Source organism: Anopheles gambiae, chromosome 3 (genome assembly GCF_943734735.2).
Source record: "Anopheles gambiae chromosome 3, idAnoGambNW_F1_1, whole genome shotgun sequence".
Lineage (NCBI taxonomy): Eukaryota > Metazoa > Arthropoda > Insecta > Diptera > Culicidae > Anopheles > Anopheles gambiae.
This window is the reverse complement of record NC_064602.1, coordinates 32,326,852-32,354,732: the sequence shown is the minus strand read 5'-3', so window position 1 is coordinate 32,354,732 and position 27,881 is coordinate 32,326,852. Positions and strand designations below refer to the sequence as shown.

At 43.8% G+C, this 27,881-nt stretch overlaps 2 protein-coding genes across 2 annotated transcripts in view; both read right to left on the bottom strand.

Annotated features, from left to right (window-relative positions):
* Positions 1 to 127: 127 nt before the first annotated feature.
* Positions 128 to 27,881, bottom strand: part of LOC133393578 (1-acyl-sn-glycerol-3-phosphate acyltransferase alpha-like) — a 47,467-nt gene continuing 19,713 nt past the window's right edge. Inside the window, exons 3-4 of the mRNA XM_061659103.1 lie at positions 8,035 to 8,200; positions 128 to 7,950 (exon numbers count right to left, since the gene is read on the bottom strand). Coding sequence (XP_061515087.1) covers positions 7,790 to 7,950; positions 8,035 to 8,200 — 327 coding nt within the window. The 3' untranslated portion in view covers positions 128 to 7,789. The remainder of the gene's footprint in view (positions 7,951 to 8,034; positions 8,201 to 27,881) is intronic.
* On the bottom strand, positions 4,947 to 6,693 carry LOC133392677 (CXXC-type zinc finger protein 1-like). The gene is made up of 2 exons (XM_061653096.1): positions 6,234 to 6,693; positions 4,947 to 5,035 (listed from the first exon to the last, which is right to left on the bottom strand). The coding sequence occupies exons 1-2, from the start codon at positions 6,691 to 6,693 to the stop codon at positions 4,947 to 4,949; spliced, it is 549 nt and encodes a 182-aa protein (XP_061509080.1).

The window sequence follows — 27,881 nt, the reverse complement described above, 5'->3', positions numbered from 1 at the left end:
GTTGGGATTTTGTACGCCCGTGGGCCTGGGTGGGCTACACAACACACATAATCTCGGTGAATGCCATTTTGAAAACGAAAAGGGGGTTTCTATTGTACAGTTCTCTTCTCAAAAAAACACGCATCTCTTCTTTGTTGGAGCTTTTGCTTCGTTTTAATGTATTTATCACATTGAGCGTACGGCAAAAGAGTGACGCCGCTGTCACCGTCCCCATAGTACGACGTACACTTACACGTTTGTTTCTTCCCGTTTTGTTTTGTTTGGTGTCAACCTAGTGACATCTTACCCGACCCTTCATCATCCTAAACCCTAGTTTGCTCTCTTGATAAAATTCTAAAACTACTGTTGTGGAAGCGATAACAAGACCTTTGTATAGCGTGGATTTGAAATTATATTTATTTTAATTGGTTCAAAATTATTCACACTTTTTTACAATTTGGGTCTTCACACTTTGATTAATAAATCGCTTCTGTTGCGCATGCCCTTATTTGGTCAATATTTCTCGCGCGCTCTGCCGATTCCCGATCCTCGACCGTTGACCTAGCACACGAACCCTGACCGCTTAGAACGATTGTTCTCTCTCTCTCTCGCCCGATCATCTATCCTGCTCGCGTTTTATAGCAGTGGTGATCGATTGCGCTCAGATCGATTAACGCACCTCTGTTTATCCCAACCTTTGTACTGTTTATATTTTGGCGTGTCAACATTCCCCCCCACGTGAATCCATGCGGTTTGGATTCACCAGTTGATAAAGACGCGACAATCAACCTACTGTGTTTTGCCGTTCCCACTATCAGCCTTTGCATCATCAATTTCTTCCTCTCTATCAACTTCTGCATCGATCCTCGCTAGTTTTACGACCGGGCGTTTTAACATTTTCCCGTGCGCTGTTCTCACCATCGCCTGCCTGACTCTACCGTCACATCCAGGAAACACTTTTTCTACAACAGCTAGTGGCCATTCCTTTCGAGCTCCTTCCGTCACGAAGACCAACGCGCCCACTTTCAACTGTTCGCCTTCTTTTTGCCACTTGGCTCGCCCATGAAGAGTCGGGACGTATTCTTTGAGCCATCTGTCCCAAAAGTGGCTGGTGAGTTCTGTAGCTCGGCAATAGCTGTTCCTTAGAGCTTCCGCCGGGTGTGGTACCATGGTTGCCATCTCCTTTCTTCCTACCGACGATCCTAAAAGGAAGTGGTTTGGTGTTAATGCTTCCGAGTCGGAGAGCGTTTGTGGCATGTATGTGAGGGGGCGCGAATTAATCAGGCTCTCTGAGTCTGCAAGAACTGTGAGTAGAATTTCGTCATTTAATTTTCCCCTATCGTCAAACGCATTCAATGCTTCTTTGACACTCCTCACCATTCGCTCCCATACTCCGCCCATGTGTGGTGCTGAAGGTGGATTGAATCGCCACGTAGTGTGTGCGTCGGTAAAGGTGTCGGCTAGGGAGTACTTGTTGTCTGCTATTTGTTTTTGTAGCTCGTTGTTAGCGCCGACGAAATTCGTGCCGTTATCGGAAAATATTTCGGTAGGAGGACCCCTTCGACTCACAAACCGACGAATTGCCATGATGCACGCTACTGTAGACAAGCTATGTGCGACTTCTAAATGCAATGCTCGTGTAACGAGGCAAGTAAACACAGCTACGTATCGTTTTTCTCGCCGTCTTGCATTGACCACCTCTATTGGCCCCAGGTAGTCGATGCCTACTGCACTAAACGGACGAATGTGGGAGGTAAGTCTCGCTTCTGGGAGTGGTGCCATTCTAGGTATGCTCGGCTGACATTTTCTTATTTTGCAGCGTTGACAGTTTTTCATTGTCCTGGAGACACACGAACGCAGATGTTGTATGTAGTACCGCTGCCTAATCTCATTCACAACCGTTTCGCTATTGGCATGCCCGAACCTGCGGTGATAATCGTTAATGATCAGTTCCGTCACGGCGTGATTTTTCGGGAGTATGATCGGATAACGTGCGTTGAGATCTATCTGCTTTGCTTTGCATATTCGGCTATTCACGCGTAGAACTCCGTGTGCGTCTTTAAAAGGCGTGAGCGAGAACAGGGGGTTGTTTTTCTCCAGTTCGGTTGCGGCATCCTGTTTTAGGTCTGGCTGGCTGATCTCTAGCTTTTGCATTTCCGCATGATATGCGTCTTCTTGAGTAAGCTTCCATATCACTATCTCAGCCTTCTCAAACTCTTCGGAGCTTAGGGGTAAGTTTTCGTACGAAACAGATTTTAGAATATGAGCTTGCTGTTTTTTAGTGGCCTTTAACGTTAACACCGGAAGACCTACACGTTTTCGTCTACAATTTGATATAAACCGGTACAGAATCGCTACTGTCCGCACAAACACGCTCCATTTAGAAAATCGTTCAGGTTTTAAGCTAAAACTCTCTATTTCTGTGTGCATCATTACATGTCCGCGACGCTCTTCCGTTGTGTTATCGATAGGTTTCTGTGGTGGCCAAGCCTTTTCTGGTTTGTGCAAGAACGATGGTCCAAGTAACCACATTCCGTTTGGCTGAATGTCTGTTTCTTTGCACCATTTAGTTAAGCAGTCTGCCGGATTTTCTTTCGTGGGAACATGCCTCCAGTTGTGCAGTTCGGTTAGCGTCAGTATTTCGCCAACTCGGCAAGCTACAAATTGTTTAAACTCCCGCGTGGGAGAACGGATCCAGGACAAGACAACTTCAGAGTCTGTATGTATGAATTTGTGACGAATGTGTAACTCCAAATTTTCGCTCACTGCTTGCATTAGTCTTGCCCCTAGCAATGCTGCTTCGAGCTCCATGCGCGGTATAGACAAATGTTCTAATGGTGCTACACGACTTCTCGCCATCACCAAACAGCAATTAATCTCGCTAGCCGTTGCCATGCGGAGGTAGGCTGCACATCCATACCCAAGTTCACTCGCATCGGTGAACACATGAAGTTGAATGCTATTGTAGTCAACCACCGATGTTTTCGAGAAGTACCATCGAGGAATTTCCAGCCTTTCTATACCCGGTAGTAGGTTAACCCATCGCTGCCATTTAAGATGTTCTGAGTCGCTCAACTCAGCATCCCAGTCCAGTCCGGACCGCCATAAGTCTTGCATTAGGATTCGGCCATGGATCAGTGCTGGGGCTAGAAGGCCTAGAGGATCGAATAAGCTCATCACAATGCGCAGTACAATTCGCTTTGTCGGCCTCTTTTCTCCTACCGCATAAGGTTTCAGAGCATCTTGCCAATTTGCAGCAAATCTTATTACGTCGGTTGACGTGTCCCAGGTGAGACCTAGAACTCTCGGAAATTGTTCTTTTTGTTCCAGTTCTATCGCCTTGTGTTGGATTCTGTTAGCTTTTTCCAAACCTACAAGGGCTGTTGACTCGTTACTCATCCAATTGCGCATATTAAAACCGGCTTTGCTATGTATAAAGTGGACTTGTCGTGCTCTCGCATTTGCTTCTTCTACGGTGTCGCAGCTATCAAAGTAATCATCCATGTAGGTTTTCTGCTTGATTGCAGCAGCAGCTTCTGGGTACGTCTCTTTGTATTGGTCAGCATTCACGTGCATAACGTACTGAGCAGAACACGGTGAGCAAGTTGCGCCAAACGTAGCGACATCCATGATGTATGTTTTGGGACTTTCGCTCGGATCGAATCGAAAAAGAAATCGTTGAGAGTGTGTGTCGGGCTTTCTTATCCGTATTTGATGGAACATCTTTTCAATATCACCTCCAAAGGCGACACGTCTCTGTCTGAATTTGCACAGCACTCCAGGAAGCTGAACTAGTAAGTCTGGGCCTTTCAGCAGCTATGAATTCAGCGAAACCCCGTTTACTTTAGCAGCTGCACCCCACACTAGTCTTTTCTTCTCCGGTTTGCGAGGGTGGCCAACGACGTTTATTGGTAAGTACCATGCACGACCAGGAGGGGCTTCAAGCACCTCCTCGTTAGATGCTTCATGCGCAAATCCCTTCTCCACGTACATTCTTATCTGATTATGGACTTCTTCTTTTAGGGGTAAATCTTTTTCCAGCTTGCGTTCTAATGCCAATAGACGTTTCTTAGCCATAGGAAGGCTATCTGGGAAACATACCTCATCTTCTGCCCACAATAAGCCGGTAGTGAAACGCTCAGCATGCCGTTCGGTTGTAGTCTGTAGAAGATTATTGGCACGGTTTACTTCTACTGATTCTGGAACATTGACACTGAAGGAAGAAATGCCCGTACCTTCGAGAGTGAAATACTGGCGTAGCATTTCATGAGTCGTCTGATCTCCGTTTACATTGCTGCTTTCGGCTGAAATATCTTCCGCAACTGCTGCGATGTTCTGCGCGATGTTCACTTCAAGTAGCCCTTGTCGATCCATGCTGTTCGGATGTTGCACAGTTTCATCTACACTCGATATTCTTTCGTGACGGTGGACCGGGAATGGCGTTGCTGCTGTCGATCCGTCGATGCTTTTTGGACCATAAATCGACCAGCCTAGTAGACTTCGCACAGCAATTGGTTGACCTTCCTCGCCCGATCGCACTTCCAGTGGCTTCATCAGCGACACGTCTTGCAGCCCAATCAGCAATTGAGGTACTGCGTTACGATACTGTATCGCCGGAAGTTCCTGGAAGTAATTCAAATTCAATATCAGTGAAGTGTCAATTGACTGAGTCGGTAAACTTAGCTGATTTATGGTGTGAGCGGCCGCTATAGAGTAGCGCCGCTCACCGCCCCTGGCCGATATCTCCAGCTGCACACGTTGCGATGATTCCTCTCTCCTGCAGTAATTGCCAGTCCAGCACAGCTCTAGAGGATCACGAGCACCTTCAAGTCCTAACTGTTGGGCTAGCGACGTTTCCACCAGTGTCAGAGAAGATCCTTCATCCAAGAAAGCATACGTGTCGATACTGCGTTGGCCATGATAAACAGTCACCGGAACTATTCGAAATAGCGTCGTCGTCGATTTCTCTACGTGAGCATAACACTGCGCACTTGACGTGGAAGCGGATGGTTCTTGATGGAGCAGTGTATGATGCCGAATACCGCATCCCACCACTCTACAGACGAACGTAGATTTGCATGGTCTCGTTCCATGACTGCCCAGGCAATTCGCGCAAAGTTGGAACCTACTGACTGTAGCATGACGATCTGTAACCGTCATGGCTCTGAAGACTCCACATTGACGGACGCGATGCATTGGATCTTCACATACATAGCACTTCACACTCGTTCGCGATGGTGTAGCTTGCGCATGATGAGAATTTTGGCCGTTCGTGTTTACTCTACTTGCGGATTCAACCGCATTGGACACGTGCAGGAAGGAATGACCTCGAATGTTTCTTGGTGGCGCACGAAGAGCTTCTACATTAGCAGGCACTGTTAATTCACAACAGTCTTCAGTCAGCTCTTCCATGAAAGCGCAGAATTCCCTTAGCGTTGGTTTAACGAAGTTCCGTTTGAATCGCACCCACTCCAAGGCTCTGTTGGCCGGCAGTTTTCTTACCAGTTCTTCCAGCAGTTCCGGATTAGAGAAATGATCTTCCATTTCGTTGGCCGTCAAATGATCGCATAACTTTTGGACTGCTATACCAAAAGATATCAATTGGTCCAAGCGCTCTGGTTTCGGGTTCTCGATTTGCCGTGCCTGCTCGATCAATTCTTTTACTAAAAGTCCTGGTCGTCCATACAACTGCTTCAGCAACTTCATGACCTGGGGAGCTGCATTTGGAGAGGTGAACTTGGATTCCACCACTTCTCTTGCTGGTCCGGTAAGTGCTTCTTCGAGCCGGATGATGTTTTCGACCGAAGTAAAACCACACGCCTCGGTTGACCGATTGTAGTAGCTATAGAACACAGGCCACTGTTTTATCGAACCGGAAAACGCTGGTAGCTTTCTACCCCACAATCGCCTCGCACTCTCACGTTCTTCCGCGGTACTTGTGCAGGGGTTGGGAAGTACTTTTCGCTCATGGTCACTGGTTAACCAATCAACGACTTGTGATGTTTCACTAACGCTGCGACCACTTCTCTTGCTAACACTGCCATCCTCTATCTGTTGTTTCATCGCTTCGTAATCCGAATTCAATTTCGCGATTCTTTTACTCATTTCAGTTTGAAGCGCTTCGACTTCCAACCTTCGCTCTTTAGCTAAACGTTCTAGCTTCAGTGTAGTTGCCACAGAGCTTTTACTTCTGCGAGAAACGTGCGATGCACTATCCTTTTGGTTGGGGTTTATTTTGCATCGAGAGCTAGAACCTTCGATCATACTGGGCGCCTTTCTGTTCTTTTCCACATGCTCCGTATTTGTCGGCGCAGTACCCGTTTCGCTCCTAACGCTTCGCTGAGCCATAACTATGTCCGGAGTTGCGACTAAGGACACTTTTGATGAGGCTAACTCTTGGTCCGCTGGTTTCTGCTGCAAAGGTACTTCTACGGGTTTCTCTAAACGGGTTTTGGATGTATCGCCATCCTGAGATTGGGCCTTCCCACGAGTAGCCCTACTAGGTTTGCCACTCATCTCGTGGTCTTTCACCTTGGCTGCCTCGTCCTTTTCGCCGCTTTCACACCGTTCACACACCCACTTCACGTACTTCACCTCCTTGGAAACACCAGCGCAATCGAAGTGCCACCACTTAGAGCACGCGTCACATAGCACCATATCCGATACCGCGTTTTCGCGTTCACAACCGACACAGTCGAACTTTGGCTTCGGCATTTTTCTGCGTTGAACACTTTCACGAACTTTTAATTTGGTTGATATTAAAAGAAAAACTTTTAAATTGTAAAAAAGCTTGTGGAAGCGATAACAAGACCTTTGTATAGCGTGGATTTGAAATTATATTTATTTTAATTGGTTCAAAATTATTCACACTTTTTTACAATTTGGGTCTTCACACTTTGATTAATAAATCGCTTCTGTTGCGCATGCCCTTATTTGGTCAATATTTCTCGCGCGCTCTGCCGATTCCCGATCCTCGACCGTTGACCTAGCACACGAACCCTGACCGCTTAGAACGATTGTTCTCTCTCTCTCTCGCCCGATCATCTATCCTGCTCGCGTTTTATAGCAGTGGTGATCGATTGCGCTCAGATCGATTAACGCACCTCTGTTTATCCCAACCTTTGTACTGTTTATATTTTGGCGTGTCAACAACTGTACTTTGTACGCTATTTACAAGCCACTGCCACTCTTTTCCGATATATTGCTTCACAGTCCTCCACACCTCGTGATTGATTGATAGCTACCTTGGACTTGAAACAACTTTAAACCCGCACCGAAACACCTGATAATCTGGATCTTCCTTCCCATCTCGCTTTCACTGTGCCCTTAAACTACAGGAACAATATAGATTCTCGGAGGAAGTTAGGAAAATAAACGCTGCGCGATTCGTTCACATCTCCTTTCGTTTGTGCTTGCTACACTGGCTAGCCATATTTTTTCAATCTTCAATAACTAAAGGTGCCTGTTGGAAGGGAAAAAAAAGATGGACTTTGGAAGAGACATAACTTAAATCCCACACATCCCGGTAAATACAAAAACCGAACGCTAATCGCCACTACTAAGCTCTCTGTTCAATGAGGAGGTTTGTTTTATACTGTCTATCCGGTAGCGATAAGGCGATGATGATGATATTGGAGAACCTGTCTACTTCTTCCCATACCTGGAAAAAAGCACTTGGTGGCAGCATTCCTCTCTGTCTTTTCTGCTTTTGATTTCTTTTCCTAAACCCCTAAAACATTCATTGCCCAGGTCAAATGTTTTGTATTGCACGTGTTCAGAGCCTGAAGAGGCCCATCGCCAATCGCTGAGTCTAATGCACCTCACTAATATTGTTGATCGAAAGGGACTCCTCCGACAGCTGTTCGTACTCCCGCTGCATCATCTTCTGTACCCGCTCCATCAGCGCTGGAATGTCGTCCTTGGAAAGGCCCGCGCAGGACACTTCCGGTAGAATTTTGATGATATTTTGCCCTGCAAACAAGCAACATCAGCAATTAGAACCTTGAATGCCCGCAAAAGGGCCTCAAACTGTGGAGCCTAGCCCCGTCACCTTACCTCGGTTAAAGATCTTCGCTTTGGATTTCAAAAAATGGTACTTCGAAATGACCACCGGTTGAATGAAGGCTTGCGATTCGACGGCGACGTGGAAGCATCCCTTCTTGAATGGCAGCAGCTTGTCACCGTTGCCGTGCGTACCCTCGGGGAAGAAAAGCAGCTTTGCCTGCGGGCGGAGAAGCCAAAGCAAGGGTTATTATGTTGAATTTTGCATGCACGGACTACGGGCTAGTACCTGTTTCTCATTGATCGCTTTAGCATAACTTTAGTGCACCGATTTGTTTTGTTAAAGGTAGATGCACATGTCCTGCACGCATTGCATCCATTTTCATGACAAAAAACGATGAAAAAACTACTTAATTTTGAGATTCTGCATGACTATTCCCTCGATGACTAAAAAAAGCTTCCACCAGCCGCCGCCAGATGCGCTAGTGAATATCGAAATTACACTTGCGAGTACGATCAATGTAGCCCGGCCTTAATATTTTTTTTTAATTTAAATACCAAAGCATGCATACAATCAACAAGGAAAAATGCAAATATATGTTTATGCATATGCTCTGTTGATGCGCCTGATGTTATGCAAAGTACATAACAATTTAATATTTTCAACCGTTTTGACACTTTGAAGCGAGCTCAATCATTGAAACTTTGTATTTAACATACATTAATTGACATACTTTGAGTAGAACAGTAAAAAAAACATAATATCCTAAATAAGTTACATCAACCACACAATTTCTCACACCGATCGGTCGTAACACATCTTAATTCGAATCCAATTGCTCTCTTCACTTACGGACCCCACCCGTTCGGCTCGATTACCAAATACTCAAGCATAAAAACGAAACAAACGTCCGAGAGCAAGTAATTTCGATACTGTCGTTACTCTCGACATCATGTTCCGCCTCCCTCATCCACCTCGCCACCATCGCTGGCCATTGCGCAACAACAAAAAAGGGCAATGCCAAATGTATGTCTCTATAAATTTTTATTATTTCATATTACACCCTCTTGAATAAATATTTTATTAGCCAGCACGGCCCTTGTACAGGCAGTTTTGTTTTACTTCATTTTTTTCCTTCTTTCATCTTCCTTCTTTTTTCATCAATCATTTCGAACAACATAAGCCACTGGATGCGAAAGATGATGCTGGTTTTGGTTGTCCTTTTCCTTTTGGCAACATCAATGCGGGGACGGCTTTAATCGACAGAAGGGAAGGTGGAGAAAGGACATCTTCATGAACATCATTGAATGTTCGATTGACCGGGTACGGCGCAAAAACACACAAACCTATCCTTGTTCGTGGAAGAAAACGGAACACGATACCCGCTCCGGCTATCAAAGGAACAACATCGCATTTTGCGGTGCGCTAGAAACAAAACGAACAAAACTCATGTTGCTACAAACCCGCCAACCGAAACCGGCTGAAAACTCGTGGCTCGTGGCCGAAAGCCGGCACGCTGTGGTTATGTTTGTTTTGCGAATGCGGTGCTACATTGCTTTCTCAAGTTCAAGAACAAACGCTCGCAATGTTCGAAAATCAGTGCTCTGAGGCAAAGAAAAAACATTTCGTTCCGTACGGTTGGGGATAAATTTGCACAAAAAACTAAACCAAAACACAGACAACAAAAAACGAGCGTGTTAACAGAATGCCTAACCACCCTGATGAAGGTTTGTGTTTGATAGACATCACCCTTTTTTGGTTGTGTTAGTTTTCAGTGCCCTCCGACAGGTGTTTTTGCTACTTTTAAATTTCCACTACTTTCATCGAAAAGAAAAAAAAAAGAAGAAGGACAGGAAGAACCTATAACCTCGAGGACTGTATTTTTATCCACCGTAACGTTTCGATTCTCCACGATCTTCTCATGCCATTGTTTGTGGAGTTAGTTTGGGTAGTGAACGGTTCCGTGTTAACCGGCAGCAACGCCAAGAGGGAAGCGAATGTACAAAAAACTGCTTACCCTTCAGTTACAGTCCGTTTGTGAGGCTTGATTCAGGATCGTTAACCTTCGGGGAGTCCCTACGCGGCAGTCTATCACACCGGAACGACGATGTGGGTGACGAAGTGCAAATTTCGAACGTAAACTTCCAACGCCACAAGCTTACGATCCTGTCAGTGAACTTTAAAAGGGTTTCACTTTGAGTGATGTCTTCGTCTGAATATGTTTTTTTTATGGAATGGCTATCCTATCCAGCAAACGATAACACGTTTGATAGACATTTTTGAATTGCGTCATTAGGTTCGATCACAAGATCACGTCGTACAATCTAAACGATTGGTACGACTACAAATGTTTCAAGAAAATCCTTTCCCTTCCTTAACAACCACGGTACGGTGTGGGTAATGATACTAAAACGCTCTCCCCGCTTCCCCGGAAACGATCATTCAACTCCAAATCGACACTATAAACATCCATTCCATTGAGCCCTCACATCGATTAACCATTATAAAGCGAAACCTCGTGCCGACTTTCGAAACCTTCTGCTACACCATCATCCTGGTGAGATTTATCGCTGGCCTAGTCACACTCGTTTTGCTAAATTTCCTCCAAATGCACCTTTAATAACACTCAAGAACTCGGCAGGCAAACACCATTAGGACCACCGCCGCACAGTGAACCATGCTGTTTCTATCTCCATCTAAATCGCTTCGCCATATTGCCACATTGATTAAACATTACTTTTTATCTGCACCATCTTCAGCAAACGCAACGCTCCGAAACCCGGGCCCGAAACTGCGGGAAGGTCTCAGCAGGAGAAAACAGTGCCAAGGAGAGAAAACTTCCAATGCTTCCAGGTGATAGCACCACGGCACCACGGTCATGGCGGCTTAGCAAAATAGATCCTAGATGGTCGATAGATTCTGAGCCAGATACGAAGTGCGTTTCACCAGGCTTCACTAGTTTTATCCGGGTGGGCGAAAAGTTTTCTCCATAAATGTAAGAAGAAATGGAGCAAGGAAGGAAAGAAAAAAGGAACGGCAATTGTTCCATAGATTTCACAACGGTTTAAGATTTTCCTTTCCCTCGACGAAAACTACCCATTTCTCTACGCATCATCAATAGAACACGCATCAATCGGCCCCTGTTCCGGTAATGCATGGCACCGGAGAGGGGTAAAAGTTGTTCATCCTTTGCGGCTGGTAAATATGGGGACTAACTGTTTCCGATATTTTTTCGCAACCAAACAAGGTCAACACTGCGTTCGACGCATGATAGAGCGGCCGGATAGCAAAGGAGAAAACTTTTGCTTCATTGGATGCGTAATATGAAGCGCATTATCGGTATATTTTTTTTACGCTGCTGGATTTATGTGTCTTCATTTCTCATCCTCCAAATTGAAGGAGAAATATAATAAATAGTTCCAACGACAATAATATACTTTTGAAACAAAACACGTATGCTCATTCCTCGCGTTTTGATATGTAAATTGCATACTTTTAGGCTTTTTATACTATTATTATTAAATTCCACACAAGACGCCTAAATGTATGTTTAAAAACGCTACATAAAACTTCAATAACAATATCTTTGGCACTTTCAACCAAACTATATTCTAAATGATAATATTTACACAATACTTGAAAGATCTCTGTGATGTTGTTTATATCAAATCTAACTCTTCCGGAATTACAACAACATTTCCCATTTTTGGCATCATCTGATGCTCACCACGCATTGCCCCTCTTAACAAAAAGCTTCTGTCCTCTTTAATATACGCATAAAGCAACATTCTTTCAGCCAGCATACCACACTGCTCCACCAAAACAGCGTCCCCTTGGGTACAGAAATGGCAGAAGAAAACACGCCACGAGCTGTTGGGGAAACTCACACTTTTTTATGCATTCCATTCACGATCCTCAAGTTTTTCCAATTCTTCCACATTGGTTTTCCGCTTTCGGAAAAAGATGTTTTATGTTCCACTTCTCCTTTATGCTCCCCTCTTTTCAACCTCTTCAAATATGTCGCAAGTGTCTGTTTTGGTTACAGTTTTGCGTGCTTCGCGGTTTTCGGTTGATGTGGAGAGGTAGATAAACCCGACTACACGCGTTTTCCATGCGTGTAAATCCGCTTCACTCAACGAGGAGCGTTCGGCTTTACGAGAGGCAAGCAGGAGGGCAAAACGGGAAAGCCCGACCCTGTGCAGCCTTGATTTGAATTTGATATTTATTACCACGTCGAAGGCACACTCACAGTCCGGTACTACGCACATCCAAAAGTGGTACTAAAGAAATATATCATTCAACATTACGACGCACTCGTGCTAGTTTGGCAGTTTTACCTCCACCTTTTCTGCCGCAAAGCCAAGCCCACGGTTGCCTAATCGAAGAACGATCGTTTGATAAACGAACCCAAAGGACAGCCGCCAAAATAAAGGGCCATGCTGAGCTAATGGAAAAGTTTTACCCACTAACACGCTGCAAAGTTTTGTTGGCTCCGGTTCCAAAAGGCTTTTCCTAGCCTTGTCGACCGACGGAAAGTAAAGTGAAGCAAGTGGTGCGAAATTGATAAATAATAATCAGCATCATTCCCCAAGCATGTGTAGGAAGGGGTGTGGAAAATAGTGATGAATATTGCCCATCCAGTATCGTCACGTATAGCTGACCGGATGAAGGGCAGTGAGTAAAAGGAAAGTGGCATTTTAATTTACTATTCCACTCTCATACTGAAAAGGGTAAGAAACTACGAAACTATCCAACACAAAGAAAGGGTTGTACTGGGGTAAAGAAAGGGAGCTTAAATAAGATACAAGCTAGTTGAAAGATGTGATGAAGAATGCATGAAAACGACTTAGTTTTCGAGGCGCCTTTATCGTTCCAAGGAAGACATACAATCATGCAAAAGGATGCAGTAGGACGGGGTGGCAAAAAGTTTTCCCCCGAGGCGCTTCCTGTTTTCTGCTGACCTCAAACGATTAGCAAAAGAACGGGGTACGGGAGTGAAAGTATTAATTGGCAACTGTTTTGACAAGATAATCAAGTTTCGTGCGTAAATTAATGCTGTGAATGGTTGGTTGTAAGGGTAGGGAAGGTGGAAAAGGGGAAAGCATTTCGAGATGAAACAAGTCAAAATGGGAATGGCTTATTTACTTATAGGCAATAAGAATATATCAAATCACGAATAGCCTCTTTGTGCAATTGCATACCTTCAGGCGTATTTGTTCATGTCCGCCTACATTTATGCAATATTAAATGCATATGCCTTATCTCAACAATTATCATACTTTAAATCGAAAATTACAACACTTAGACCTTTCGTGCTCTATTTTATTACTAACAACTTCATTCTCGATGTCACGACCCTTAAAGCAAACAATTATTTCTGCGTGACGACTCACTACAAAGCCCTTTTGTATCGCTCAACATAATGCTACGCTTATCAAACTCTCTTTAAAGTTTGCCCATTTTGAGCTATCTCCAGTTGAACCTGTGGTATCAACGATGAACCAAATATTTGCTCTCAAACCACCTCAACCTTTGCCCAAAACACACACACACACACACACCCACACACACTCACCGGAAATGGGCAAACAGTTTCGGTTGAACTTTCACGATGCGGCACGATGCCCCTGTGGAACGGAGTCAACCGTACACGGTCCCCACAGTCTAGTAGTTTGTTATCCTGTGGTAACATAAAAGCCAGTTGATTCCGCTCTCTGTGCCTTCATTCAAACCCCACACAGCAACAACAAAAACGACCAGTTTTCCCCTTTAGCTTTGCCAGTTTTACCGACTACGACTACCTTTACAGTGATTGCAAAACCAAACCCACAGAAGAAAAAAATCACAAACAAACACCACTAAAACTCAAACACCCGGCCCATCCGGTTCGAAGGACCAAAAACAAACGATTCAACCCAAGCCATTGAAAGGATAAATCTCGTCCCTCCGGTTTCACCAGTGGCGTTCGTCCACCGAAAAGACGAACGTAACGAATGATCACTATCGGCGGCAAATTTGTTTACGTTATTATCAGTGCCAGTGCGAAGCCACCCCACCGCACTCGGCTTTTGTTCGGGACTTTTATTGGGTTAATTATGCTACAATCGATCGTCCCCTCGCCAACCATGGTTTTCCTCCCTCTTCATTGGAAATTTCTTCCACGGCTTCGGGGGTAAAGGGGTCCAACGACCCTCTCCATTTCCGTTCCCCGATCCTGCTCAAAAGACACACAATCGGTGTGCATCGGTGCTCATACTTTTTTACGATACCATCATAAACGCACCTCGTTCGCCGCCGCGCACACTCCGGCACGCTCTCCATCATCTCTCGGCAGAAACGCCCTCCGCCGGAAGTTCATGTTGGCGTACAATTTCGAATCGATTCACCGGGCGTCGACGCACGTGACTGTGATTTGGACGGTGTGGCCACCGAGGAGGGTTTGAGCGCTGTGTATGTGCGTGCTAATGCTAATTTTTCAACACCACCACCATCGCCGCGTTTGGATGCGATTGACTAACGACTCGACTGTCGGTGTGATGGGCGCTTTGCCAGGCAAGGACATCGAAGCGCACCAACACGGCAGCCCTGAGGGAATGCGCATCAACCGGCGCTCCGGCTGCAGCTCTTGGGGAGTGATGCGTGGTGAAATTATATTATTTCAAATATGCGTATAATTAAGTCCGAAGCTTTCAATGCCACTCTCTAACGCCCTCCCCAGGAGGACGTGAATCTTCACTGAGGACTATCGCAAGCCCCCAGAAAATGAGTCATTCCGCTGAGTGCTCTCACCGTACCCGGAGAGCACTCGACACCGCACACTACAGCCACTCGTTTTCGCTTCCTCGCGAAACGTTTCCTCAGCCTTGTAATGACACCTTTTGGAAAATGGAAATTACCATCCCAAGCGCTACGGCTTATCGTTGTTTTATGATTCTTATCTGACGCTTTATGGCTGTCGAAAAAAGTGTCATTTTCCCTGCCATGCATCGCCACGTTTTGCACGTGTTTGTTTTTATCTCTCGCTCTCATCGCCGCCTCCGTTATGCTCGTTTCATGTAGTAATTTTATATGTAAATCACTTTCCTACCCATTTCATGGAGTGCCCGAAGCTGTACTCTTGTTACGCCGTGCATCCATCCCGCATGGGGGACATTTTACAGGGACGCAACAAAAGGCGCTGCTAGACCCTTCAACGAGGGAGCGGGAAATCCGATAGCGTAATTAATTGATCGGATTTTGGCCTGGCACAAAGATATGCTTGACATTTTCCGTTACTGAATATGAGCAAATGTCACAAGTTGATCCAAAGCCATGTTTGAAACTTACTTTCTATAGAATCTTTTACCCAAACAAAGCTTAATAAATACCCTCAGCAAAGCTACTCGCTCATCATCGCTTGACCCTGTGTGGACTCTATGTTGCAAGAAACCCCGAACTAATGCACCACGCAAGGCCACCAGCCCCCCACATTTCTAAAACGCAATAGTAATAATCGTAAAACTTAAATACCCTGAGTTTCAGTGGATTTCACTCGATTTACTGCCCTGCTACGAGCGATGCCCCCGGAACCACTGCGCACATGGAAAGAAGGGAAATAAAGATGGACTGTATTAAGTGCTGGGGTACGGGTCAAGTGCAGCAGCACACCATTACCATGCACTTACACCACCGTTGCATCAGGTCCCGTCCTACAGCCTTGGTCGTCATCGTGCTTCAAGGCATGCAGGAACGACCGAGCGCAATGAACACACTTTCCACACTGTCTCCAGCAGGATTATGCATTGTTCGTCGCCAGCGGCCACAAAGTCCTGCTGCTGGACGTGTTGTTGTCGACCGGCGACAATTGTTTGATTAAATAAACGCAGCATGTTGGCACCATCGTTCCCTGGCGATGATGTTGGTACAGATCTGCAGAAAGACTCTCTGAATGGCGTCAGCAAGACGATAACTCAGAGGCTGGGATTGAATGGGCGGGTTTTTGCTGTTGCTGTTCCCAGATCTACCCCGCATCCAAGCAATTGGCTCAAGGAGCAAAAAACGCACACAAACTCATATGAGAAGTGTATGAAAAAGAAAAAAAAAAAAAGAAATGACATTAATTCATTGCACAAAGCGAAGAAAGCATGAGCGTTGGCGAGGCGAGAAATGCGATGATTGATTGCGACGAGAGTCATAAACAGCGTCACGACTAGAGGCTACTTCTGGGCCATTTCACACGGCTTCATTGCTGGCTTTGCTAGTGCATTACGGGTCACCAGGAAGCACTTGGTAATGTGGTAATAGAGTAAGACGTGTTGGTAATAACGACACGGAAACTAGATTATCGATTACCCCCTGTCAAGGTGAATTGACTGCCAATCACTATTATTAATCATTTGTTTTAGTGATAATTACAATTTTCGCTCTATTGACTTGTTCCTTGGAAACAATGCGCTTAAATGTAGGCAAAGAACATATCACTCATTTAGTGCCAAAATGAGATGCTGACAATGGATATATTTTGGCAGATTGCCTAACTTCAGGCGCAAGTTGAAGTCTGCATGTTGCTAGCGATATTTTGTTCACCTGATTGCATAACTTTAGGCGCTTTTTGTTTCTAGAATGTTGTTTCGTTTATTTTTACTCGTATTTTCCGAAAAAAAATCCATTTTCTTACAGAATAGAGTACATTGTGTTACATTTTCATTATCACCATCATCGTCCATTTAATGATCAGCCTAGTACAGTTTATCGTCAATCGTCCCGCAATTACAGTGGCCTGCTCACTGCTGGACATAAATAATATCCCACCGCTTCAACGACTACATTGTCTGCCCTTTCGAGTTAATGAATCAACGCTCAAGCTACCTTCATGCAGTTAGTGCCTTTTGACGATAGATCGACTCCACAGGAACGATACTATCTCACCCGTGGCGTTTTGCCATCGTCGCTCTTTTCTCAATGTAGCAAAGATAGAGTAAAATTCATTCTACTAGAATAGTACCAGCCAGAAAACTCCCTTACCAAACGCATCTCGTTAGTGCGCCGGTAGCACAGCCAGCTTGCATTCAGGCAATAGGAGAATTTGAGGAGGAAGACAGTTCCTCTTAGTAGCCTCGAAAACGGATGCTCGAAGGAAAGAAACAATTTACCAAGACTGATTCTGATCTCGGTAGATGGATGAGTTTGAAGCGAAGAAAAACGTTCAACTTGAGATGCAGGCAGTTTGTGCAAAAGCCCATGAACCAAACTATCACCTTGCCAATCAAATGAATTGCAAAGGAAAAAGCAAGCAATGAGAAACACAGCCATGGCTGGGACAAACAAAAAAGCAGCAAAACGAAACGGAAAAAGTGGCAATAATTTTCTGTTTATTGTCTAACTCAAACCCATCCTGCAAGGTTCTCTTTCCTACGCTCGCATGCTTTACAGCAGATAAACACGTCCCCATTTTCCTGTTGCAAACGTACAGAGCCCGGCACAAGAAAATGAGCCCCCCGAGAATGGGCATAGCTAGGCGCAAGAAACAAAGAAACAGGCCTGCAGAAAGGACCGGAAAAAGGGACGTACTTCGATGCCAACCTCACAACAAAACCCCTTTTTCCCCTCAGGAGAGCAATTGAAGCGACGTGTTGGAATAGTTTCTGTACGTATTATCGGGCACCAACACACAGTGGGCAGCAGTAAGGACGATTGTTTTCTCGTGCTTTTGCAAAACGAGTATCTTTACACAGTCGTCGCACACCACGACTGTACACAGGGCATTCTTATCAAACCCTGAAACCCGTGAACAAAATAAAGGAAGAAACCGGAAACCGAATAAACACCGTGGTTCACGTGGTTCGCTCCATCCACCATCATCGTTTGGTGCTGATGGGATTAAATTAAACTGACCGTTTACCGGACTGTTGGGAGGAAGAAAAAAAGCAGAAGAAAATAGATAACAGGAAACCAGCATTGGCCAGCCTCTTTTTGCCGACAAGCCGTTGTTTGCTGCAAATAAAACCCATCTTAAGGGTCTACCTCTTACGCGGCCTCTCTTTTGGCAGCCACAAGAGTGAATGAATTCACGTTTGCTCACTAATCACACCTCGTGGTGCTGTGGCCGCAAAGCAATCAATCATATCGGGTTTGCTAACTTTTCAACCCATAAACCGTTCGGCGTTCGGTTGATTGGAACGAATGGATGAAATTAATCCTTCAGTCAAGTTGATTCTGCCATAGATTGGTACAGATTGACGTCACGCTGTTGAATCCATGGTGATATGGGATGACGTTGAATGGGTTTGTGCCGGTTGCCATATGCTTTCTGGTACCAATATCTGGAACTGATTCAGCACCAAAAAACTATCCTTTAAGAGGACTAACTAAGGATTAACCTTTTGCACGTCATTGTCCAGTTTTGTCGATTTTCGGACCGGATCTTATTGTCCAACGAAACAACCCTCGGCAGACAAGACAACCTCAGCATTGTCGCCGTCCCTGTAATTTTCGAATCCTTACCAACGCCATATGAACGGGTTCGGGTGTTACTTTATGATTTAATTTTATTCATAATACCATGATCAAATTAACTTTTCAAACACTTTGCTTCCAAAACCCTTTCCCTCGTTCTTGGTCACTTTTTGGGGGCGCCCCAGAAAATGTCATCCCACGCACTGCGGAAGCCATAGCGAGCGGGAGTTTATTTTCACTACCAATTTCTATTTCCATTTCATGGTTGGACTATTACCGGCTAACATTTTTCGTTTCGTACAGTGTTGTGGTTGCTGCTGCTAAACTGCTTGGGACGGGGGCGAAGCTTACAGGAGGCAGGAATTGGAAAATTTTAATCCATCGTTGATACCCAAGGATTCGCAGGGATTTGACAGCATAGGGCATATTCGGGACGGTCGAGTGCTCACATGTGTGTGAGTGTAGTTCTAAGCCACGTTTTAGTATTGCAGGGATCTTACATATGACATTTTGCTTCAATTCTACCATTGAAATATAGTAAAAATAAAGATTTAAATAAAATAAATGCAATAAACCAGTTTTACTCTACAAATTGCATGTATTTAGGCGCTGCAACAATTATACTCCGCCTAACAGTATGCAATTTGTGATACTTTTCTATTTTTACCGATCTGTTCAACTGCTTTTCTGTTGAATGAAGCATTATTTAAATAAAACACTTTTATTCTTTGTTGTAAAATTATTACTTTAATTTTCCTGCGGAAATTCCCGTATACTGTGCAGAGCCCCTGCATTATCATTCACAGTAAAATCTTTCTCCTTCTCTTTCTGTTTCAACTGTGTTCGTTCCCAGTTTTTTGACCAGTTGAACTCCCCCCTTTTTTGCCCCGGTTCATTGTATTTTTAATAGGGATTATTATCAGACAGAATGTATCCGTCCCGTTCGGTTGCCTTTGCGTTACATCCCGGAAGCACGATGAGCACAATTTACGGGATCCTCTTAAGTGGAATGAAAAATATTTAAACCCCATTCATGGTCCCGGTCCGGGGAATGCCGGCAACTGCGTGACCATACGCATAGGGCCGGCATGGTGCGTTGTGGTTATTGGATTTGACGGGTGGGTAAACCTATGTAAACCGGTCTCTCTCTCGCTGGTATACTTCCTGGTGCGTTGAGTGTTATAATTTCAAGCGATTCATAACTGGGCGGGTAAAAACGGTCGGCGGAAGCAAGCTCTTTAAACTGGAAGCTGGTGGTAAACATTTCAATTTACAACTACTCTGTCCTGCCCCTGTGAAGTGCTTTGCAAAAATGCTGATGATAATTTTTACTGGATTTTCTTTGAGCTTTCTTTGTAGCTTACTCTAGTCTCATCTTTCTGTGTTCGTTGAAATTCTACCAGTTTGCTTTGGAATGCCGCAAACCGACCGATTAATCCGTTCCATTACTTTAGGAAACCGTGTGTGTGTGTGGGGGGTGATATTCACCCCAAACAAATCTATCCAATGCTTTTGTGTGCTTCAATCATTTCACTGAAACCTTAGCCCTGTACACTTTCTCTCCTACAGTAGTAGCCGGCATCAACATAAATTAAAACACTGGAAAGAAAAAGATGCCTCCTTCCGTGCCATTTCCCCGCCATTTCACTTGTTCTTCTACCCTCCCAAAGGTCTTAATTATTTAATTAATTATGCATGGCATAGTAACAGCAGCAGAAAGCGTTTTCGCTAGTGTTCGCATACTCAGTGTCCTGCTCCCCACTTTCGTCAATGTTGGAAGGAAAACCCCAGGGCAGGATAATCAACACAAAGCAGATGGAGCGAAATGTAATAAAAGAAATATAACCACCTTCTCGCTTGCTCGAGTTCCGTTCCCATCCGGTGGCCAATTAAAGCGAAGGTACCGAAAATGAAGCCAGGCGAAAGTGGGAACGCACCGGATGAATACTAAACCATACTGTCTTTGTTTCCACATCACTCGAGCAGGACCGGCCATTGGTCCGTGGTGGTCATTTGCGCCACTGCACCTGTCGATGCGGAAAAATGGGCCAACTTTCAAACAAGGGGACTGTTGTTTCTTTCTTCTTTTGCGCGAAGGGAAAAATAGGAACTAAAGGGAGCTGATAAAGCGTGAACCGAAGAACGAGAGAGAGAGAGAGAGAGAGAGAGAGAGAGAGAGAGAGAGAGAAAGCAACGACAATTACAGTTGTCAGCTAATCAACGAACAAGCTAAGTAATTTGTCATTAGGACAATCTTTTTTCGCCCCAGCAACAACAATGAAACGTCTCAGCTGGGTAAGAGTAAAGCTCGATTTGCTTAATCACGCTATAATTGGTACACAGTTTGTAATCTTAATGAGTTTTGCTTTTTGAAAGAAAGGGTAATTTTTCAACCTTCAGTGAATGGTTTGAATGAGAAAAGAATGGCCAAAGTATCTCGGTAATGCAAATGACACACATTTTTGAGCCTAGATTTATGCAATCCGCCTGGCAAAATTTAAATCAAGAGTTGAAAGTAAATTATTTTATTATTTTACAATTTACATTAAATATACTAGACAGAAAACATACCCAATAGCCCTATAAATTGTTCAAAACGTTTACCTTCAACAGCAGAACAGAGATGCTCAATCTCATCATACACAATTTCCCAAATGATCTCATAAATCTCACTCACACAAACCACCACTATCACGCGCTGACTCACTCATCTCAATCAGAAGGACATCTGCAGCAGCATTTCAATAAATTTTCCGCCTAATTAAATCATGCAGCTTTGCTTTACCAATTCACCCGATAGAGAGAGAGAGACACAAAGACACGGACCAGAGAACCGCATCACTGCATCATGAACGTACGAAATACGAACCACTTCAACCGCTTGATCCTTCCGAAGAACATCGGTTTATCCTTCTGGCTCTAAGCTGTGCCGGACGCACTGGATGTAGCTCTTGGTAGCAAAAATTCTCCTTTTTTTTATTCAGTAGGGACGGCTTTGATCAAAAATTCTCCTTCTCGTTCATAAATTTCAATTGCAATGTAAAGTAAATTACAGCTTTGCCTTCGTTACAACAGCCAGAGCATCTACTGCCATCTATCGTGCCCGCACACGAAGGTCTTTTGATACATAATAGCTTTCTAGTAGCTGCCGGGCAGCTACCGCACACGGATGATTTGCCATGCTACGCTTTCGTCAGTCGACTGTATCCTCTCAAAAATCAGCTCTCTCGTCGGAAGCCAACGCACCTCAAGTTGTAGAAATATTGACCGACTTTAAGTGGATTATGTTTAAAACGCATCAATTGAATACCGTTGAAGGATGGAAACGCATCAATTAAAATCGAACAAGGTTTTCTAAAGAGAATCAACCATCGTGGCGCCGCATACTATGCCTGCTTTTATAGCTTCATCTGGAATAAAGTGACCAAAATTGTGGAATATAGCATGTCGATGTCTACACAATGTCAAATGCGTGCTTGGAATGGAATCAAAAAGGCTGCCATACTGTGGATGGAGTCAAATGCACATCGTAGATTCAATTAATAGGGACTGACATTCGATCGGTTTAAGGTAACAGGACAAGATTTGGTACAAAATGACTGTAACACGCTTTTTACTATGGTTTTAGCATGTTCGCCATAAAGTATGCAACCCGTTGTACTAATGCAACTTATTTAAAATTATGTCATAAAATTCCCATTTTCATTTCATTTATCGGGGTTGATGCAATGCAGTAGTACAATAAATATAACTAATCACTACACATCAAACTTCAAGCCATTCTTACTTGTTTCCCATGGTGCTTTAAAAAAACAACACAAACGTTTCCACAAAATGGCCAACTGAAGGACGTAATTCTACAAAATCACTTTGCTTTTTGTTTGGCGCTCTATCAGGTACATGACTTCAGGGCTAGTGCAGCAAACTTACTCCACAGTTTTCCTTTAACTCGCTGGCTGTACGTAACTTCAGTTCCAAAAATGAAGCACCTAAAAGTGCCCACTTGCCGGTCGAATTGCTGTAGGTGATGTAAAATTTAATTTTCGCTACACTTTTTACCCTTTGATGGTTCACTTTTCACAGGATGGAGTAAGCAGAGTCGCATTGCTATTGGAAAGCTTGCAAAAGAAAATTAACTCCATAGGTATCTAAGAAAGTTTTTGGCAGCAAGAATGTTTAATAATTTCAAACAATATTAAACACTGCTCTTACAATCGTAAACATCGCTTCATCAAACTTTCAGTGGGTAAAAATCAGGCAAAGCATCTAGAAGTATTCGAACATTAATCTTGCCCCCAACAAGACATTATCCCACGTCAACAAAAAGAAAACTCAAGCTCTGCTGCCCTAACTTACATCATTCTTTGGGGGGGGGGGGGGGGATATGTACATCCTTGTGGTTAAATTAACTCATGATTAATTTCCTCTTAATTTACGCTTCTGTTCTTTTTTTTTGTTTCTTCTTAAGCTGTAAAACAGCCTCCCCGGTCAGATTACATTTTGCCATTAAAAATCACCCACCCCTCACCGTTGATTCTGTGTTCCAGCTGCACTCACCAAAACATAGGCCCATTTTTCTCCATTAGAAATCTGGACTCAAACTTAAGAAGGGAACGATATTTCACACAAAAAATGAAAAAATCATCCGCTACATTACCAGCGTCGAGCTGATCATTACATTTTTATGCTCTTCATATTTTGTGTTTCATGTTGTTTTCTTGCAAACCATTTTTTTATAAACTTCTTTTTTTGTGCAGCTTTACCACATTATTGCTCCTAGACTGCTAGTCATGCTATTTACTCCATTTGTGGCGAGGGGTTGCCACAAGCAAACAAACAAAAAAACATTTCCAATTTCCTCAGGAATTTTCTTTGCCGCCTCTTTGCCTACAACCTTGCCCCTGTTCGGCACTTCTTGATCATCAAAAGCATCCCTCGGTTTTTGGTGTTTTGTTTGGTCAAGATTTATGATGAATGACTAACTTTATTTATTTTGACTCGCCGCAAGGACGTCCTCTTGGTGGTAGAGCGCAAAAACAGCCAAGTGCCTTTGAAGCGATAGCAACAAAAAAAACATGAAAGAACCAAACAGAACATCATCTTATCAAACACCAACTAGACGCAATGGGGGTGTCTTTTACCGCTTTTTTCGCTTTGCCTGCTTCCCAAAAAAAAGAAAAGAAAAGTGATTTTTACCATTTACCACTCAGACACTAATCGGTCGAACACTTTCCCACGAAGGATAATCGAATTTGCATTACTTCTGCACCGAGAAAACCCTCAGACACTCAAGCGAAGCGCTTTTATTGCTTGTGTGTAGTAGCAGCAGCAGCAGCAGCAGCACTAGCAGAAGCATCATGTCGAGTTTTCGCGTTCTTTTCACTATTTTGAATAATATATAATATATAAGAGCTTCTCAACTTAAACTGACGGTGGAGAATTTTGGGATGGATGGAAAAAGAAACATACACAACCTGCCCAGCTCTTAACTAGCCCCTTGGGCAAGTGAATCCACCAGCAGTTTGATACGATGTACTTTGTCAGTGGTTAATATTTTATCGCCAACTCGACCGAAGGGTGCAGTTTCGTGATACATTATTCAGCGCAGTGATCCCAGCGTTGAAGTTTGGGATGTGAAAAATGATGGTTTCATTTAAAAAATCGCTCAATGTGATGGAATATGCTACTGGTAATTTTGAACTTAATAAATGCGCCTAAATATAGACTAATTTGTTCAGACTAGTAGCCGATAAATCATAAAAATCGATACCTCAATAAGAATACCTGCAAGAAGTAAGAGCTTAGCGAAAAAATAATGGTTAAATAATGTTCGTACCACATAGCCATTTATAAGCAATTAAAATGTAGTAATAAAAAGTTATCCTTTAATATTATGGTAGCATAGTCTACATTTAGGCGTCAATACAAGTATAATGCAATCCACTCCTTTTCGTTGAACCATTCACAATAGTTACAACGTTCAATTCAATTTTTAATTTCACTGCACGCTAACTCAACCCATCGCAGATCGACCCATGTGTGTGTTAAACTGTTGATTAAGCCTTTTAACTTTAATCCGCACAAATTAGTTTCAACTCGTCGGCAACCATAGCGAGTGCTTGCCATTTTTCAATGCATTACTGCTTTTTTTTTATTCACATCACTTTTCCAAAAAGCTTTCCCGGGTAAAACTTTGTCCGTAATTTTGCCGTGTTCATAACCCAAATATGAGTGCGCTGGAACACTCGGGTTTAATTAAAACTGGTACTGTGCAACCTTTCCGTCTACCACCAACCCCGATGAGGACGTGACTGGGGAGGATGTGGTGTTTCTATAGCGCACACAAACATAAAAGCGTGCTTGATCATACGGCAATACAACCCAAACCATCTCAAACTCGCAGCCCAAACACCGATCGGTACCGTTTTTATTAGCAACCTAACATGAAACAAAGCCCTTGTCCCTCCAGCACCTAAAAGCGTTGTACTCAGTGAAGGTTTAGGTGGGAGTGGGCATGCCACCAGTTTCAAGCCTCAAATTTGCCCGCACTTTTCCAGCTCACTAGCGCAACACCACTTTTCTCGTCGCACAACACTTTTCCCGGCGATACTTTTGTCTCCACCACGGGTTGTTGCGCACATCCACTTTCCACCCAATAAAAGACATGTCGTGCAAAAATATAATAATAAAAAACACACTCACAAAAAGCGCCGCTTCCTACAGGCCCGGCTCACCCGTTACGAGAAACTCGGGAGCCACATTGGCAACAAGCGCAGCCTAACCTTTCTCCCGCGCTAAAAGGGAAGTTCAGAATGGGCAAAGTGAAGGTGAGAGTGTTTTTGCTCGGAAAACAGTGCCAACAAAAACCCTCCTTTTGCATTCGAGTTGCGAGTCATATTTCCTATAATTTTCCCGCCCGACTGTGTACTCCCGTGGGAGCTAACCCAAAGCAAACCCGTTTTTGCTGGTGGATAGGTGGAAGTTCACTTTCCGCTGAAGTGCCCCTTGCTTTCCAGCAGCTTTCCAACGGTGAAAAACGCGTGAAAAAGGATGTTTGCAATTATTTTATTATGATTCGTACTGTCATTTACGCGAGAGCTTCATCGAAAAGGGACGCTAGAAGCTGCCGGAAAAGGTTCGAGTTGCTTTAATGTTGGGGTTTTTTTCCTCTTTCCGGTGATATATACGCACTCGTTGTCATGTCATGATAACGTCTCTAGTGACACTCTCCAAGTAGAAATTAGTCTCCTTCCAGTTTTCTAATGTTTCTCTAACAACACCTGTGCCTGAACTAGAAGCGGTAAAGCGGCCAGGTAGCTCTCAGTACACTCAGTTGTTTTCAGTAGTAATAGTATCTTGGAGACTGTTCTTCTTGCAAAGATTCATTGGTGCCTACATTTGTCTTGCCCAATTTTCCTGCTACCTGCTCTCAAACGCTAATGGGCACGATTTTTCCAAAGCAAACCCAGAAAAGGATCTTCCCAACAAAAAGGTCCCCTCGGCAGGAGGAAAATGGAGTCATTATTTCGATATTATGCAACCGTAGGAATTCGACCTACAGTGGTGCCCAGAAATTCCACAGGCAACAAACCTGAGAGCAGCAGCATCTTACGCGACACCAAGATGCCTTCCGACTTCATCGTCACAAGACCCTTCCAGTGGAGAAATAAATTAGTTCCTCCCAAAATGTATCCTTGTTGGGAAACCTACCCGACTTCTCATTGCCCCTGCAGCTTCTGCTACAGTTTTGCGTTACTTACAACGCAACTGAATCGTCTCTGTGTTACCGTCTCTACCTTCCCTCTCAGTACGGTGTATGTTTATGCGTTTGTGGTTTCCTCCAGACTGTGTGCCGATTTACAACTGAAAGTTTAGAAGACATTGCTACCACGCTGCCTTCGTGTACTTTTGAGCAAAGACAGGTTACCTACTTTCTTTGCTCGGAATTACCCACGGAAAAGTGACTTTAAATGTTCGACAAAAAACAACGCTCACGAAGACATTCTGGGGATGGAATAGAGTAAGAAAGAGAATCGCTTTGCCTAACTCCAGCACGCTGTATCGCAGACGTCTACATGAAAATGAGCTAATTTCAACTGGCAGTGCAACTTGCCTGTCGCCGGTAAAGTTGTACAACGCAGCAAGTGGAGATACTTTAAAATTACACTAAGAAAAGGGACAACATTCATGCAAAGCTTGAACAGCAGCACCATGAAGTTAACAAACACAAACCAACCAACCCAAACAAAACCAGGGCCCGGAAAGAGATTACATCTATTAATTCAATTACAAAAGTGGTAAGCCCGCAAGGAGCCTCGTAAGTGCAAGCGTGTGTGTGTAGTCCTTCAGACGGAGCGAACTGAAAGATAAGCAATTGAGGTGAATTGCTTATCTTGATGAAAGAAAACCGCGCACGGGCTCGTCGTAAAACAAGCCTTTCTGGCAAACACAACACACTGGCTGTGTGGGTAATGGCAAACGTGGCTGACGTGGTTCGCTGACGTTGTCACAAATTGAGATGCTTTTACCCGTAACGGGATACATCATGCTTCGTGTCGTTGCTGTTGTTGCTGATGCAATTTCATACCCATTTATACACTTTCCACTACAAACAGTAGTAAATGGAGAGCTGGAGAGAACCGTTTCGTCGAACGAGGTGGTTCTTTCCGTCGGGCACGCGCGAACGAAAGCGATTGCTTTGGAGCAATTTAGTCATTAGAAGGAAAGGGGCGTAATTAATTGTAATCACGATATGCGTAATCAAGAGCTGTTTGCTTAAGATTAGAAACGAAGCTAGGCGTGGTGAGCACAGGTAACGGGAGGTATGTTTTATTATTCGTTTTGTTTCGGTTGAGTTCTAGAAGAGGGGCTCGTTCCATACGATACATTATCCAATCAAGAAAACTGAGCTTGATGATTTATTCAAGGTACAATTTCAACAAGTTTGTACAATTGTAATCATTTAAATATAGTTTGTTACAAAAGGTTTGACATTGCTTCTATAAATTGCATATAAAATCGCCTATATGTAGGCAATTCTGAATACACATTTTTCTTATTAGGATCATTTGTGCTATTTAATAAACCAAAAATTATAGAATAAATGTACTATTTGGATTGGAATACTTCAGGCAAACTAAATATCCTCAAATAATTTCTGAGTCTTCAAATAACCTGCGTAAACTTGACTACATTGACTCAACAAAACAACCCAAAAATGTTGACTTTTAACTAAAGAGCAAACACCAATTAATGACGGTGCAGAAAGAAATTCCATTAACAGACCTACGGTTCATCTAGTCCGTTCCATTCCAAACAGACCTAAAAGTAACCTCAAAACCTAGCGTTATACATTAAACCAACGTCACCAGCAAAAAGGGATCGTGGGATTTGATCTTTGTGATCCCTACTTAGGACACCTTCAGCATGTCACCCAGCGCGATAATGGACTCAACTACGGGACTAA

What these genes read in the sequence shown, in the direction of transcription:
- LOC133392677 (XM_061653096.1), bottom strand. Translation starts at nt 6,693, where the DNA reads ATGCCGAAGCCAAAGTTCGACTGTGTCGGTTGTGAACGCGAAAACGCG. An exon ending in GGCGCCCAGTATGATCGAAG is followed by an intron (nt 5,036 to 6,233) that starts GTTCTAGCTCTC and finishes GTTCGTCTGTAG; the next exon opens with AGTGGTGGGATGCGGTATTC.